The sequence below is a fragment of the Eublepharis macularius genome, chromosome 8 (assembly GCF_028583425.1).
Source record: "Eublepharis macularius isolate TG4126 chromosome 8, MPM_Emac_v1.0, whole genome shotgun sequence".
In the NCBI taxonomy this organism is placed as follows: Eukaryota; Metazoa; Chordata; class Lepidosauria; order Squamata; family Eublepharidae; genus Eublepharis; species Eublepharis macularius.
Window position 1 is genome coordinate 65,593,537 of NC_072797.1, and position 17,369 is coordinate 65,610,905.

At 42.0% G+C, this 17,369-nt stretch overlaps 1 protein-coding gene across 4 annotated transcripts in view; it reads right to left on the minus strand.

Annotated features, from left to right (window-relative positions):
• FBXL17 (F-box and leucine rich repeat protein 17) overlaps positions 1–17,369 on the minus strand; it is a 351,634-nt gene that overhangs the window by 127,382 nt on the left and 206,883 nt on the right. For 3 of the 4 annotated variants that reach the window (XM_054986929.1, XM_054986928.1, XM_054986931.1), the window contains one exon: positions 16,556–16,632. The exons of the other annotated variant lie outside the window; for it this stretch is intronic. In XM_054986929.1, the coding sequence (XP_054842904.1) occupies positions 16,556–16,632 (77 nt within the window). The remainder of the gene's footprint in view (positions 1–16,555; positions 16,633–17,369) is intronic. 4 annotated transcript variants of the gene reach the window in all.

The window sequence follows — 17,369 nt, forward strand, 5'->3', positions numbered from 1 at the left end:
AGGCAGTGGCATGAAAGAGTGGGAAGGAATTTGGATCCCATTGAGCTTGTAATGATGCTATGAAGAGTATAGTCTCAAACAGGGTTCAGAACACATTGAGGTATTTTCCATTAAAAATAACATTGATTGTAAAGCCCAATTCTGATTTGAGCTAAGCAGGGCCGGCGCGCCTATTAAGGCCAGGTAGGCGGTGGCCGCAGGTGCGGGGTGCCAGAGGGAGCGCCAGAGGAGGCCCGGCAGGCGGGAGCGCGCGCCACAAAGCACCAGCCTCCTATCCCTCCCACCCCGCGCCGCTGCCGCCGCCAGCACAAGCCCCCGGCCAGGCGCAGCCACCGCGGGCAGGCATCTGCGGCGGCGCAGGCAACCGAGCGGGAGAGCTCGGAGGCTGCCCGCCGCAGCAATCGGGTCGGCGGCGGCGCACGCGCTCCCGTGATGACATCCCGTGTGACGTCATCACGCAGGCCGGCCGCGAGCGTGGCAGACTCTTGCGCCGCCCCTGGAGCTAAGGGGAGTTCACCATAACGAATTTTTCGACAGAGAATTCAGTTTAGGAGAAGCAGCTCAAAGTAAGATTTGGAGTTTTGTTGCTATGCTTTCCTTGCTCCTATAGTCTTTTCTCAAGGAATCTAGCTCCTGCTTATTAAACTGGTTTGTGCCACTATCAGTGGTTATTTATTATTTCAAATAAGGAACTGCTTGGTTGTCTCAAAGGTATTTTCTGACAAGCCTACAAATAAATCCAGCTATGATTTTAAATCAAAGCTTTGGAAAGCTATTTTTCTTGAAGAATATAGAATTTATCTCTCATTGCCCTCCAACAGCTTTACCAGCTTCATAATTTCTTCCCGCAATTCTTTTGCCATTCTACAGCCTTTATCCTAGTGGTTTCTTTTCTTTAACTAACATATTCAGAAAAACTGTTTTACAATAGTTTATCCTGATTGTTCTGCTTGGTTCATGCTGTAAGTTACATCCATTCTTCTTTCTAGATCAGCTACTCTGCAGGTCAGCTTACCTAATTGGAAAAGTCTAATGCAGAGATACTTTGCATGCATCGTCACTTTCCCTGATTTGTCTAAAAAATGATTTCACAGAGACTTATTTTGGGTCAGAAGAGTGTGGAAAAACCATCACTGTTTCCCAGTAGCTTTCTTTGCTACTGAAGGCTTGAAATATTGCTTTCTTGGTTTCTTTACAACGTAGTGAGTTTTTGCCACCATATCCCACTCCCAATTCGTATGCCCTTTGTGAAGAGTTCTTTATTAAAAAGGTAGAAAACTCACAGAGCTTTATTTACTTTTTTTGATTACCTAGTTCTCACATTTCCTATAACGTGAAGTCGAAAAAACATCTTTAAACATTTTTGAAGATCTAAAAATCAAACTAGATTTTTCCATTTTTAACATACTGTTCTTTGTTTTAACCCTACAGACATTTTCTTTTCAATTTACTTTATGGAGCTATTCTTCTTTCATTAAGACCAAGGAAGAAATTAATTTGCACAAGGTTTCGAGAAAGCCATAATCCTGCATTCTAAATGACAGAGTGTGCCCTGAGCTGCTGTACAAGGTGTGCTCCAACTTAGGAAACTCATGTCAAGTTGAGGCTTTCCTATGCTTCACCAATTAGAAACTAGCAGATAGTTTTTTTCTCAGGATCCTGGTAAGCTGTCTCTTTTTAGCATTAGCAGAACTGAACTACACATGGGCAAGTGAGGAAGAATGGACTTTTGGAAGCACTTAAGGGGAGCTATAGGAGCTCTGCTTGATGTGAATTGTCTGACGACACTAGGGACAGCATGACTGTACTTGTAACTTGTGCCACTCGAGTGATCATCTGCACATACATATACATAGGAACAACATCTTAGCAGGCCAGCTGCTGAAAATTCTAGAACTTATAGGAATTCTCCTTTCCTCCAATGTTCTTCCTGCATTTGAGCCATGTGAAGAGGAAAGGAGGCATGTCTCATTCCTCAGATTCTCTCTAGGTGCCAGAGGGGTTTGTAAGTAATAATGTATAAAGTTTACAACAGGGTCAGTGCAAGGCATGGAGAACTGCACAGATGATCTCTAAATGAACATCAGTTACACGTAAGTGGAACCATGCTTTCATTGTTGAGGGCTCTGGGCAGTCTGTTAATATGGTCCTGTTACCCCGAGGAGTCTTGAGAAGTTCTGAACAGACTACAGTGACAGAGCAATACACTGTAGTTGACATTTCTTATTTATTAAAATATTTATACCATGTCTTTCCTTTGTGACTTAAGGCTGTCTTCAATTCTAAATTAAAACTATCTGTAATACAATAAAAACCCCTTACCCCTATTTACAAAATGCATACAGCTTAAACCCCATTAATCCTAGCAAATAAAACAAACGTACAGTGCCTCCTAAAAACCAGTAAGTCCTCCTCGTGCCCTCAGGGAAACCACTCTACAAGGTGGGTGCCACTGTTGAAAAGGAATGGGCTCTGGTAGATGTAAGGCAGGCAACCATAAGTGGGAACAAGTAAAGGAAGAAAGAAAGAGAACCGTAAATGGGTGAGGACTGTCTAACCACAAGCAGCTGTAAATAATGTTGAAAGAACACTTTTGTTAATACACAGGTCCTTTCCAAATGGATTTGTAGAACTAAAGACTCCGTCTAGAAAGCCTCAACTGCATTTGGACCTGTAGCATATTGTGGTATAAGGAAGCAAAGATGCTGGACTTGTGATCTCATTTTGAGTGATTTTTCCAATGCTTTTGGAAGTAACTGTGGATTTAGTTGGAGGAGCCTAGAAACAGACAAAAGGGAAGAAGTCACAGCAGCAAAACATACTGCACTAAAAAGGAGGAAACAGCTGATGAGATGCTACATCCATGGAGAGAGACTTGTAGGACCCCAGTATATAATAGTGTTATGTCACCAAATTGTGCACAATATTGCCTCATATATGAGGCCCTAGAACTATGAGCATGGATAACCATAACAACAACAGGGCTCTTTCCTAAAACCCTTGCATGGAAATAGGTATATGAAGGTATGTCAGGGGAAAAAAGCAAAATAAGGCCCAAACATCATACTGACATCATCAATTCTGAAAAGCAAGAACATCCAAACTACCAGAACAGTAACACTCCAGCAAACTCTAGTTAAATGAAAAGGGGTGCTAAAGAGAGCATCTGGCTAAGGTAATATCATGGATGTTATCAGAACACTAACTCTGTATCCTTGAGATGTTGTTTCCCTCACTCAGACAAAGGCGGCACAGGGAATGGTCACCAGACTCACAGTCAAACTACACAAGACGAATTATACGTGTACGAAATGTGAACGCACTTACATGTATTTCCCCATTGTTTTCCTGTTCACATGCACACTGCAGCCACACTGCACTTGATCTTGTGCTCGGACTGGCACATGTTTCTTCCCCATTCCTCCCAGACCAGAGATGGTATCCCATGATGCACCTTCTTTTCACGCATGCTCAAACCTTCCTCTGCAACTTTTCTGAGAGGGAGACTTGTTTACTCAATTGGACATATCAGGGGAAAAAATTCGTCGGGTTTCTGGGGAAGGGGGTAAAAACGGGTTCCACACCTCTGCTGAGATCTTGCAGCTCGGCCTGCCAGGAAGGAGGACATCTGTGCAAAGGGGAGTGGGCAATCCCCACTTCAGGAGCCACGGCAGCGTTTCTTGCTATCAGCCAGAATCAACTCTTTCCTGCCTGTTTGTTCCCAGCTACCTCCAATCTCCATTATTGCCTATGGGGAAAACTATGGGGCTATCCAGGGGGATGGAAGTGGCTTTTTGCAAAACAAATCTGCAAAATTTTCAGGAGACCTACTGCTAACTGACCTCTAAAGATCCCCCAAGTTTCAGGGAGACTGAACCTTGGGGAGCAATTTTATGCCCCCCCCCCAAACTTGGGGGAGTCTTTAGAGGACAGTGAGGAGTAGGTTCCCTGCAAATTTTGTGGACTTTGGGCCTTGGGGAGCCATTTTATGGCTCCCCAAAGAAAGTAGAAAAAACACAAGCTCTCTATGTCAGCAATACAGCCAATCTTTTCTTAATTCAACAAAATGATAAACAACAGTGCACAATATAGAAGTGTGAAAAATAAATTGATTACATCATCATCATTGTTAAATCCATAACATCCAATGTGCATAGTCATTCACTGCCCCTCCCGTTTGGGGGGCATTTTATGCCCCCCCAAAGAAAGTGCCATCAGTCACCTCATTTTTTTCTGTTGTGGAGAGAAAATGACAGCAACTGGGGAAACCCCTAGATCATGCCTTTCCCGGGGTCCCATCTCCCTGAAACTTGAGGAGTCTTTAGAGGACAGTGAGGAGTAGGTACAATGCAAATTTGGTGGATTTTGGACCTTGGAGAGATCATTTTAGAGCCCCCCATAGTAGGTGCCCCCCATTTGTTCCTATTGCAAGGAAAAAATTGACAACAACTGGGGAAACCCATAGATCGTGCCTTTCCTGGAGTCCAATCTCCCAGAAACTTGGGGGGGGGGGTCTTTAGAGGACAGTGAGGAGTAGGTCTCCCGCAAATTTGGAGGATTTTGCTTGCAAAATGCCACCCTAGCCCTCTATATAGCTCCCCTAGTTTTCCCACAGGAAATAATGGAGATTGGCGGTGGCTGGGGGCACCTTCTTTCGGGGCCTTTCGGGGTCCCCAAAGTCCAATCTTCATGAAACTTGGAGATTCTTTAGATAACAGCTAAAAGTAGTTCCCCAGCAAATTCGTAAAATTCGGTCCTAAAATGTCCCCCCAGAGAGCTCCAAATCGCATTTCCCATTGGAAACAATGGCCCAATTTTACCCAATTTGCTCTCTGTTGCCAAGCTAAACTGAAGAATGAGTCTCCTCACCCTGTCCTTTTCTGGTTCATGTATTGGGCATGTTTCTGAACTTTTGCTCAGATGGTTAATTGTGTTGCCATGATCCTTCTTCCCACCTCCTCCATATCCCAACTGAAGACGCTACATGGAGAGGAGGAAGTTAAGGGGGGGAGGAGGATGCAGGAAGGAGCAGTAGGGAGGTGGCGGTGTCAACTAGAAAACAAGAGAATTTAAAACATGCCAGATTAAAAGCCAAACAGTTCAGGGGTAAGCTGGATCTAACAGCAAAGAGGGGAGAGGGAAGCAGAACCTGCTCAAAACGATGCTCTGCAATGATGACTTGCTGATCATAACCATGGACACTTCCAACTGCAACTACACCAATTACCCGACACGTGCATGGACTAAGGCTACAGGACACATGTTCACCTGGGATAAAATGGACACGGGCAGGTAGGAACAGACATGATTCTAGACACTTGTATATCCTCGTGTAGTTTGGCTCTCAGACATATTAAAATTACCTTAAGGATGTTTTTCAAAACTGCTTTTTAAACAACTGTGATTTGGCAGTAAAGTATGTGGAGCCTTATAATCTTCTAGAAGAATTTTCTCCAAGAGGAGGAGGAAGATACCCCTCGACTTCATTTGACCCCAAAGCAGAAAAATCCATTGGAGTTCTTCTTTTCTATTCTCCATGGCTGAAACAAGCATAATTCCCATGTGGGATTGCACAATGGTGAATATCTGGTATAGCAACAGCATGCCTGGTACAGGAAGAAGGAGATTTATTGGGGGGGGGGAGTGAAGTACACTGGAGCTCTAGAAGAGCCACTCTGCACATTGTTTTCCACAAACATGGAAAGGGATTTCATGTCCAGAAACTATAGTTACTTAAAATGAAGCACTTTCTTGAGATAAAAAAAATATAATTTTGCATTATTTTATTCCTAGTCAAAGGGACTATTGAGGGCAGATGTTATATAAAATCAACTAGATTTGAACATAGTTTTTAAATTATAATAATGAAATACCAAACACCCTTTATCTTAGCATGGGAGAATTATATTTAAGCTACTGAGCAGATGGGTCAACATTGCATTAGTGAAGTGAAAACGCTATGTTCACGTACACGGAATTACTGACATACTCTCATCATTTAACTGAGCAGTCAGTTTAAAAGGTCACTAATCAAATTAGCTGGCAACCCTACTAAAAACATTAGTCTCATTGCTTGTGAGAGGTATTTAATCTTCATGTGTAATATACAGATGCACGAAAGAGGACATTTCAGCTGCATTTCCCATTAAGTCTTCCACTTACGTCTAATTATAGTAAAAAGTGTACTCTCCTCATTAAAAGACATATCTATTTCAATTTACTTTTGATATGCAGGATCCAATATAACCCCTAGACTCTTAACTGAGTTACTGAGGATCAGCTGAACACCATCAAATGAGGAAAGAGCAACGTGCTCCAAGACCTCAACCCTCTCAACCAGCATCACCTCCATCTTGTCAGATTTATTTTCAACTTAACAACAACAACAATGTGCTTATACAATTTAAGTGATTTTTCACTTAAAGGATCAATTTAAAATCAATTGAGAATCCTTTAACTGGAAAATCACTTCAGAATAAAGAATTCTCCAACTGCAAAACAACCAATGTTGTTTATGTTATTCAGTGTGCCTGCAAGAAATTGTATATAGGAAGTACGACATGGTCCGTAAAGATTAGAGTACAAGAACACATATCTAGGATTAAAAACAAAATTAGAGATGCCCCTTTGGTGACTCACTTTATAGACAACAATCATGGAGAAAGAGATTTCAAAGTGTCTGTTCTTACTGTGATTAAACCTTCTTTGAGCCATGATGTACAGCAGAGACTATTGCAAAAGGAATCTGAATGGATAGTCAAACTTAGGACTTTGACCCCTCATGGTTTAAATAATGAAGTTGAGTACTCTTGTTACTTATAATGTGACACTGTATCTTTAAATTTGAACTTTGTGGATGCAGAAAATGGGTTAAAAGCTGTAATGGGAAGTAACACCTTACAGCAATGGTCCTCGGATTCTTTCCTGGAGATGAAAATCTTGGTGTTGGAGTGACTGTAAGTTCATTCATGATAAGAAATGATGATGAACCTATGGTGATTTAATATTTATAATTCATTATAAAATTTTCACAATATGTACATTTCAGAGCTTTTAATAGTTTGGAATGACTGTAATTTTATTATTGATGTCAGGAAATGACATGTTTTTGGTGATTTAATAGTTTGTTTATTTCACCACAATTTAATTACAGTATGTATAATTAAAAGCCTTTGATAAAGAATTTGCCGAAACGGAATAACAGCTGGCAGTACCCGTCAGGCTCTTGAGCTCATGCTTAGCCATCTACTATAACCATTGGACTGTATTGTCCTTTGAAGAAAACACCATTTGAACACCTATAAAGGAACAAGCAAACAGAATTACATCACGGAGTACATCTCTGGAAGACTTGCATTATTGTCATAGGATGGAACTTTACCAGTTGGACTCCTGATTGTATTTGTACATAATTGTATATTTGGATATTTATCAGATATTTATGGGATGATCTATTGATATTTATGTGTATTTATTATTAGAAATTGCATATTGACACTTTAGCACTTTGAAATTCAAAAATACATTTAAAAATTTAAAAATTCTTAATATCAGTTCATTCCTTTTGACCTTCGAGGTTTCTTCTTTGATATTGGTAATCTCCAGGTGGTAGCTGGAGGTCTCCTGGAATTACAAGGGATTTCCAGGCCATACAGATCAGTTTCCCTGAAGAAAATGGTTGCTTTGCGGGGTGGACTCTATGGAATTATACACAACTAAGGACCCTCTCCTCTCCAAACCCTCCTCTCATCAGGCTCCACCCCCAAAATCTCTAGGAATTTCCCTACAGGCTGGGAAGCAGAGTATAAAGATAGCAGACCACTATGATCTCCCCCCAGAACATTTTAGCTTCCCCTGTAGCTAGATTGCAGTGTAAGCACTCTCTCTACATATAGCAAATGAGATTTCTGGAAGATGGGAAGCGGAAAATCTATTTTACGTTCACCTCTGCTGACCCAGAACAGGAGTATTGTGTAGTGCTCTAACACTGGTTTTCCAGAGTGACCACATCATTCCTTGGGGGCTGGGTAGACACGGTAGGCACTCTGCTGTGAGTTCTTGTAAAGTACATTTTCACAAGCTTGGGACAAAAAAACACCCAGGTAACTAAAGACCACACAAAGTATTATAAATTTTCAATGAAACAAAGAATTAACTTTAAAAAAATCTACAAGCCAGATTTCATGATTTTCATGCCAGTTTTTCTTCCAATTTAAAATTGCTGAATCTCAGGACCAATTTGCTATATTACTGAACTCTGCACATACCTTCTCTACCTGATATGCTCCTTTTTATACAGTAAGGCCCAAGTGGTTACATATTTATAGAAGCATTTCATATGAGCTCTTGGCATTTTGTAATTAGATGCAATGAGTTTCAGTATGTACAGTTAATAAATAAGCATGAATAGGGCACGGGATGAAAGAGAATTGCAAATAAAGTATGCTATTAACTAAGTTAGGTCAGAAAGATCCCTGATATTTCAAAAACTAGAATCATTCCACTTGACTTAAGGAAGAACACGAATACACACATTTAAATTACTTTGGAAATAGTTTTTAGAGGCACTAAGTTGAGCTTAGTGGCTTCAGTTCAGCAAGACGAAACAGCAATTGGATCCTAACAACTGAGCCTGTTAACCAAAATGTTACTTCATATAGTACAAGCAGCAGAAACAATAGACACATATAGGCATGTTTTTATGTTTTCTGTTATATGTTAGAATGTGTCAAGAGGAAACTCCCCATTTATAGAACTTTTTGAAGCCTTAATATTGACATTATCAGAAAGTAGATTTCTTTTTTAACATTGGCAAATTATACAGACTTACTTTTACTAAACCCAATTATTCTTTTATATTACTGGATTGGAACAAATACATGAAGTAAGAAGAATGTATTTTAATAGAATACAGAACAGAAAGACAATTTTCACTCCTCCCCCTTCAGAGTGGCTGCTTAGACTTAGTGGTTAAAATTATCCACCACCAACCCCTGCAAAAAAAATCCCCAAAAACAAAAAGAAAGGTTCTAAATATTCCATGATCCCAAGGAACATCATTTTTTCTTTAAAATAATGAAATGTAAGTCAGCATTTAATTCTGCACTGTATTGTGCATATTTTGTATTTTAATTTTTTAAAATATTATTATAAATTTCAGCAAATGCTACAAGTTAATTATTTATTTATTTTTTATTTATACCCCATATTTTTCTCCAATGGGAAACTAAAGTGGCCTACATCATTCTTCTCTCCCTCCATTTTTTTCACTCACAATAAGCCTATGAGGTGGGTTAGGCTAAGTGTGTATGACTGGCCCAAGAGTACCCACTGGGCTTCCATGACAGAGCAAAGAACTGATCTTAGTCCGTTACTCTAGTCACTACACCAGACCAACAATACTTACAAATATTATCAGTCTTATATATATTTTCACTAAACTGAATGTTGAGGGCTGATGATGCATAGAGCTTTCTGCCCAGGGTGTCCAGTTTTCTGCTTGTCTTGTCTGTGGGGGCCATATGGGAGCCCTGTCTTTGCCTTGTCTGCATTTCCTCCATCATCAAAGATGACAGAGGTGGGTGATTAAATAAAAAGGAGAAAACATCCTCCCTTGTCTTGCACCACCCTTCAGACTTTTTGGCTGTAGCATGGGACGATGCTGGTTTTTCGCAAATAGATTTAATAACATTGACAAAACCTTCGATGACTGGAAAGGCAACATTGGTTGTGTTCCCTGAGTATAGGTACTGCAGTACCTTATCTTTCAGTTTTGGGTCCACTGCTGAAATCTCCATTTCAAGCGATCGCGCCATCCTGGTCATTTCTTCACTATATAGCTGATAATCGTCCATAGAGGAGATCTGTCACGTCCCCATGACTGCTTCGTCAGATGAAGGGTCTGATGCTGGGCAAGGGCTTCTATCCCGCTCAGGCCTGGATGGCAGATAAGAAAGGGACAAATGAGGAAATTCCCCTTGCATCCCAAACCTTGGTCGTTCTAGGCTTCTCAAAGTGGGCGTCACAGACCTGCTTCTGTGATGTTCCCGAGTTGAACCCAAAACTTGCATGATGGAAGTGTTGCCAGTCACAACACTCATACGAGCAGCATGGATGCCTCTCACCATAGGTTCTAGACCACAGAGGATATGAAGGGATTCATTCTTCAATCTCACCTTCCTCAGCCGAAGACTGGTAAGAGAGGGACCTGGAATGAAAGGATGGAGTATGCAGTCTCTCTGCCAGAATATCCTCCATTTGCTCTTGTTGAACTTGGTGCTTTGTCTTGCTCTTGGTCGTCTTCTTAGGGGGTTCAAAAAGGTCGGTATCCTTTTCACTGGTATCTTCAGGTGTGGCCCTGCTAAGGTTTGGTGTGCTCAGTTCCGCATTCTTCAGATCCGAGACGGTCGGAGCCACGACAGCTGTCGGATCAGAGGCTTTCGTCTTCAGTGTTCTGATGATTGATTCAGTGCGTCTCTTCTTGGCCTTCATTTCTGAAGCTGATGTCAGATCCGATCTCGATGGGAAAGTCGAGGACAGGCATCGGATCTGAGGAGCCTCAGTGAGACTTCGAGTGTTCGATGTCATTGTCGGCCTCAAGGCCATCGGAACTGATTTGGTCAAGTGTGATGACGGGTGTAGGATCTGAATGGGGGAACTGCCTTCGAAGTCAGCGGTTGAACAGAGGTCACTCGGTTCCCACTTTCCGTGGAAGAGAAAGCAAGTTTGGGGACATCGGAGGCTCTCATGGCCCTCTACCAGAGGAGCGCTTTCAGCCTTGCAGCGCTTTCAGTTTGAGCTTTTGTAGTGAATTTCGGGCAATGTTCACAAGTCTGAACGTTGTGCCCTTCCCCTAAACATTCTAAGCAAACCAAAGTGCCTGTCTATTTTCGTCATCTTTGTCGCACAATTGCTTAAAGAGAGCTTTTTCAGACATTTTCACTTAGCTGATTTAACTCTCTCTTCCTCTTTCCTTCTTGTAGATACGAAGCAAGAACCTTCCTGTCTGGAGGTGAAGAAGGAACTGAGGGTGAGAGAACTGAGGGAAAATGACACTGGATGTTGATTCAGAGTAGATATGCTAAATATCTTGTCTTTGGATCAAGGCTCAGTAGAGGTGACATCAATCTCTAAGGTCTTCGTCATATGTAGAAGTAAACTGTTATAAGCTCGGAAATCATCCATGGGCGACGCTTCATCTGTTGACCCAATTGCCTCGTTGGGTGAAGGCTCTGACGGGGGACTAGGATTGGATCTTGGGAGATAAGACTCTCCGTCAACGTCCCCTTCCGAAAGAGGTGACATTAATCTGGATCCTGCAAGAGAGTAAGCTCTCGTGGAAGGTGAAAGAGAACGATCTCTGGGAGGGATGTCAGAATAGTAAGATCTTCCCAGATCGGAGCAATGGGAAAATGCACCTTCCTGCTGCCAGTGTTCCCTCACATAGGGACTCTCGTCTTGATGGGTGTGGGATCCTACTCTCCTCCAAGGAAGTTCTCTTTCCTCTTGTGAGGATAGTGATGTCCAGGATCTGTCTGATGGCGGTCCAGAGTGCCCTGTGGATGTAGGAGGTTTATCCAGTATTATCACATCCTCCTTTATCCAGCCTCTAGTGTGAGTGGAGGTGTTCTGTTCTGAGGAACTGTGGCTAGATACTTTTCGCCTCTTACTGGGGGGTTCAGACTCTGATCTACACCCTTGGTCATCAGTGGATGGATGGGGTGACAAAACTCTCTCCAGCGCAGCTTTGTCTCATTTAGAAATACAGCGCCTTTTTTTCCAGGTTGGAACCAGATAAGGGTCTCCATTCCGAGGTCACTTCCAGCTCTTTCGGTTCCGAGAGCTGATCTGGTCAGGTCCAAGGATAAGGTGGAAGAGGCTAGCACAAAGTAGGAATGGAGGGTACTGTGACAGACATCGATAGAGTACGACGCCAATGTGTTTTAGATCCTGAGGGGGTCGAATTCGGTGATGTGGTCAGCACCGATTGTTCCACGGCGCTTTGAACCATAGGGTTGCTCGGTTCAAAGGTTGGTGGTTCCGATGGAGGCCGAGGCTCCGAATGGGACGGGGAAGGCCAGGTGAACGGAGTCTTCAATCTGCTGGGCTTAGGATCGGAATGCTCAGGAGTACTGGACGAGGCAGGTGTTCTTGCCTTAGCCAGAGGATCCGTGGCTGCCATGGCTCTCTGCCAGTGGAAGCCTGCAATCTGTCCGCCCTTTCTGCCCTTGCTTTCGGAGTAAAAGTTTAGCAGTGCTTACATGCCTGGGTATTGTGGGTCTCACCCAGGCAGAAGAGGCAATTGGAATGCCCGTCCGAGCAAGTCATCTTCCTATTACAGGTAATGCACCATGCACCATAACACTTTGTCTGACATGTTGCTGCAGAAAGGAATGGCGTACTCTCCAAGTCGACAAAGGTAGAACCTCCTGCAATAGTGGCAAAAGAGGAACTGAGGGTAGCCGGTGGTGCCCTGCCTCTTTACGAGTCCGTTTTGGCAGGAAAATGGTGGTGCATGCATGCTGGGAGGCAAGGGCAACCCCTAGTGATTTTAGGCTAGAAAATCTCCAAAATCGGTAGGCCTGCACATGTACAGTCCCATGTGGGACTGCACAGGAAGACTGATGATCAACCCAAAGTAACTTACATTATCCTTCTTGCCTCCATATTATCCTTACAACAGCCCTGAAAGGAAGATTAGCCTGAGAGTGTGTAAATGGATCAAATGCACCCAGTGAGCTTCCACCACAGAGTATTGATTTGAACCTGGGTCTCCTGGAGCCTACTCTAAAACTCTGGTTTGTGAGGAGGGGGGAGGTGCTGTTGAACAGTAGCAAACATCCAGGCCTGGATGAGTCATGCAAGTCATGTGGTATCATGTCATCCAGGGGTTGCTTCTAGGCCTGGCTCTGATGAGTCCTCCTTCAAAGGCCAATAAAGCCCTGTGTAGGGCTCTCCCCCCTTCCTGCTGTCTCTTATTGACAGAAACTAAGCCTGGAATACTGGCTAAACTGTTATGGTTGCCTAGCAACAACCACTTAGGGCATATGATTCTTAAAGCTACAGGTGCTTCTTTTATCATTTTGTTTTTTTTAAAAAAAAACCTTGCTTGAATATATATATATATTTAGATTTCAGATCTTTCTGCAAACCATTTTTCAGGTGTGTAGAAAGATCTGTCCTGTCTGCTCGTGGCTCCAATCTTTAGATTTAAATATCCATAGAATAGGGCCAATTGGTTATTAGCAGGGCTTTTTTTCTGGGAAAAGAGGTGGTGGAACTCAGTGAGTTGCCAGCACAGGGGGCAACTCTTGGTGGGAGATAGTACCTCTGGTACCAAATGCATGTGTGCAAAGTGCGCACATGCTCCCAGGACCGCACAATGACATCACTTTGGGTCAGCTGGAACAAGGGGAAAGTTTTTTAAAGTTTAAATCGCCCTCGGTGAAAATGGTCACATGGCTGGTGGCCCCGCCCGCTGCTCTCCAGACAGAGGGGAGTTGAGATTGCCGCTGGAGCGGCACAGAGGGCAATCTAAACTCCCCTCTGTCTGGAGAGCAGAAGGCGGGGCCACCAGCCATGTGTGTGTGTGTGTGTGTGTGTAACAGAATATATATATATATATATATATAACAGAATTATACTAAAAAAACTTTTGGAAAATAAATTAATTCAAATCCTTCACAATAAGGAGAATTTAATACAAATATCTGGTATCTGAATATACTTCATTCTGACTTAGCTTTATTCTCACAAGAACTTGCCTATGTTTGATTTTTGTTATTCTTTATTAAAACTTGATTCCAATATTCCTTCTCCACAATTCTAGAAAGTAATTTCTAGAAAGTAATTTGTCATACGCTACCCAAGTAATTCGTTTCCTTGACTCAATCTGCTGGGTGCCTACCTCGCAAGGCTGATTTCTCTTTGCTTGGTGCCCAGAGGGCTTGAGGCTTACCTCTTGGTTTTAAGCTGTGGGATAGTTAGAGAGGCTGGAGGTAGCTGCTACACTGGCAAGTGAGGACTCACCTCCCAATTTTGCATTTTTGCTTCTGTCACCTCTGGAAACTAGGGCAGCCATCCTTTCCCTACAGGTATATTCACTGCCGGGGGGTGGGGGGAGGTAGTGTCTCGCATCCATAAGGGACAGGCTATACAGTAGGAAGTGATGTCACTGCTCTGGGAACCTTCTGAAATAAGAAAGGGGTTCTGCCACAGGGGGCACAGAAGGAAGCATATCCTCCTCCTGAGCTGTCAAAGGGGGAAATTTTCACCACAGTATCATCACTGTAACATTGCACTTATTATTTTAACTCATGGAAAATTCAAATTCCTGAAAATCAGTAAAAGCCGAAACTGTAGCATAAAACAAAAAAGATGATCACATGTTTCTCGGTGTTACTGTCTGATCTTATAGCTGTACATTTTAAAATCAACCAATTTCATTTGGCACAAGTTATGCCCCATCCCAAACTAAAGAATCCTGTTTTATCCATCCTTAGCAAACAATCTAAACTTATAAAAGAGAAGTAAAGAAGCAGAGGCACTAAACTCAGCCCGAGGAGCCCCAGCCTCAAGAACATAGTGTCAAACTACAGTTTGCTATTATGTCTGAACCACATCGTAAACTATGGTTAGCAGAAATCAGGGTTTGGCAAATATCAAAGCCGAGGCGATGTGCAGTCTTCATTCCTCTCCTCTGAAAATCTTCTCAATTTGACCATGTTTTCATTGAAGTTAATGGGCTTAGACAGGTTTTTGCTTACAACTGCATTAGTAATATACTGTCAGGACCCACCTAAACCTAGTTTTAGAATTGTTATGCTCACCTGACAAGCCCAGTGACTCTGACTCAGAATACGCAGAGAAAGAGCCTGAGGTACTGAGGCTGGGGACCAGGAGGACCAGAGGGATCAGGAAGGGCTTGATACTGCTCACCATGCTCCAACTACGTCAGAGGCTGCTCTGCCAGAGCCTATGAGAGAGACCCTGTCAGCAGCCCCTGACAGTTACTAGGCCTCCACTGGACAGGACACAAACCCAGGCCCTATAGCCCCTCAAGACCCACTCCCAAGCCACAAGAACAGCATTGATAAAAGGCCCAGGTCAAGGCAGTGCAATGGAGATGGAAGTGCCAGAGTAGCAGCACACTCTCCCGGTTTGGATCCAGATCAGGGCCCTAAGAGAGCTGTACCTAATGCAGGATCCTTACCAAAGCACAGCTCAGTCTCAGCAACCTCAGCACCTGTCAGTAAATTATAATTATAAGCTGATTAACTCTCATCTTATTTAGGCTTGAGAAGTCTGAATTAACTAGTTCAGTAGGCATAAACCCTGTGTTCCTGCCCCAACCTCTAGTCCCAAGCTCAAGCTCCAGCCCCAGCCCCAAGTTCAAGCTTCACTTCCAATTCTAGCTGATCAACCCAGCATCCCTACTCCAGAGAAGCCTAGACCTGGCCAGCCTGCAGAGCACAGACAATTATAGAATAAGACATCTTCCACAGAAAAGGACCCCACCATGCATGAGGATGTTAATTAATCAGGGTACACAGAAGAAAGTGGTAAGTTCACCACTAGGAGAAAGGCTTGACCCTGAGTCTAGCAGAATTGGGAACCAGGTACCCTCTGACTAGTTCTGTCTGCCACCAGCGACCAAGGATCTTAAGAACAGAGATGGCAAGGAGTCCATCCAAGCCGGAAAAGTGCTCTCACGGCAGCAGGGAACATCCCATTTCAAAGACAGACTTAGAAGGAAGGAGTTTTCTTCTGTGTCCTGTCATGATCATAGCCCCACTAGTGTACCAGAAAGAATACAACATGCAGTCACACTACAAAGAGACTATATTTGTTTCTTGGCAGCCATTAGTTTACTACTCTCAACTAGCTCTGGCTTCTCATTCTTGCAATTGCTTGAAGAACAGCTAACTGACTATTCAGCTCCTAGATCCAAAGGAGTTAGCTGTGTTAGTCTGTAGTCACAAAATAGTAAATAGTCCAGTAGCACCTTTAAGACTAACCAACTTTATGGTAGCATAAGCTTTCAAGAACCACAGTTCTCTTCATCAGATGTATCTGATGCTACAGTAAAGTTGGTTAGTCTTAAAGGTGCTACTGGACTATTTAGATCCTGGCTGCCAGGCCCTGACTCTGGACTTTCCTTACCGAAAAGGCTGCCTTGCACCTAGCCTGCTCCAAATGGCCAGCACAGGAATGTACAAATACACATAACGCATTACTGGCCCAATCTGTTTCAAATGTTTGCAGTTTAACAGACAATATTATAATTTTATTTATTTATTCAGAAAATGTCTGTGTTGTCTTCCAGAGAATTGGCTTGAGGTAGCTTACTAAGTAAAACAAAATAAAAATATAACACAATAAAAGTTGTCAATAATTTTTAAAAAGCTGTAATTCCTTCCACATCAGTTCTGAACCTACAAACATTGAACATATTCATGAACATTCCACCTACATTTTCAGAAAGTAGAAATCTCAAACATTTAAAGATAAAGAACTCCATCAGAAGGCAGAAATGTTTTTTTTTTAAATTACGCACCATAGTCTGTGATCTTACAGGACACCAAGTAAAGCTCTCTCAGATTCCGTCCTTCTTTAGCAATGACCTCTACACATCTGGAATACATAAAGCATGATTTAACTGATGCTTGAATTAATTCTATATTAATACTTATTTTTCAATTTCAGTGAGTTTGATGACTTTAACAAGAGACTTTGTAAGGAATTAGTTATGTTGATGATCAAAAAGAACTCACATTAATGAATTATGAGTAACTGCATTTTTAATTCGAACATATTTTGCAAACAAGTGGCAACTCAATGATGAATATTAAAACAGTAAGTGTAACTGAATTAGATAATAATGATAATTTCAAGCTTCATCAGATTTTCAGATATCATAATACAGATTAAAAATTTATAATGGTATTTTAGATACTACCCAAAATAATTGCAATTTGAGACCACGATTCTCTCCTGTTCACCCAAAGCAATTACTACAGATGTCAGAAAACATCAGGACATGAAATATCATCTACCACTTGAGCACAAATATTTAGCTGCAGAAACATGCATTAATTAGAATGGGGATTTAAGATCTTTTTTTTTGTTTTCCTTTTTAACAAAATTGTAAGCCACATCTGAATTTTAGTATTTTCTTTGACTTTATAAAAAATGCAGTAAATATAGCTCACTGTTTTCTACATATTTTAGAAATTCCAAAAGAAGATGAATATTATTTTATTGCCAAGGTTCTCAGCTGACAATTTAAAGTGGCAAAGGCATACAATTAATTTTTTTTAATATATATATATATATATTTATTTCAAACAAAGGCATACAATTAATAACGT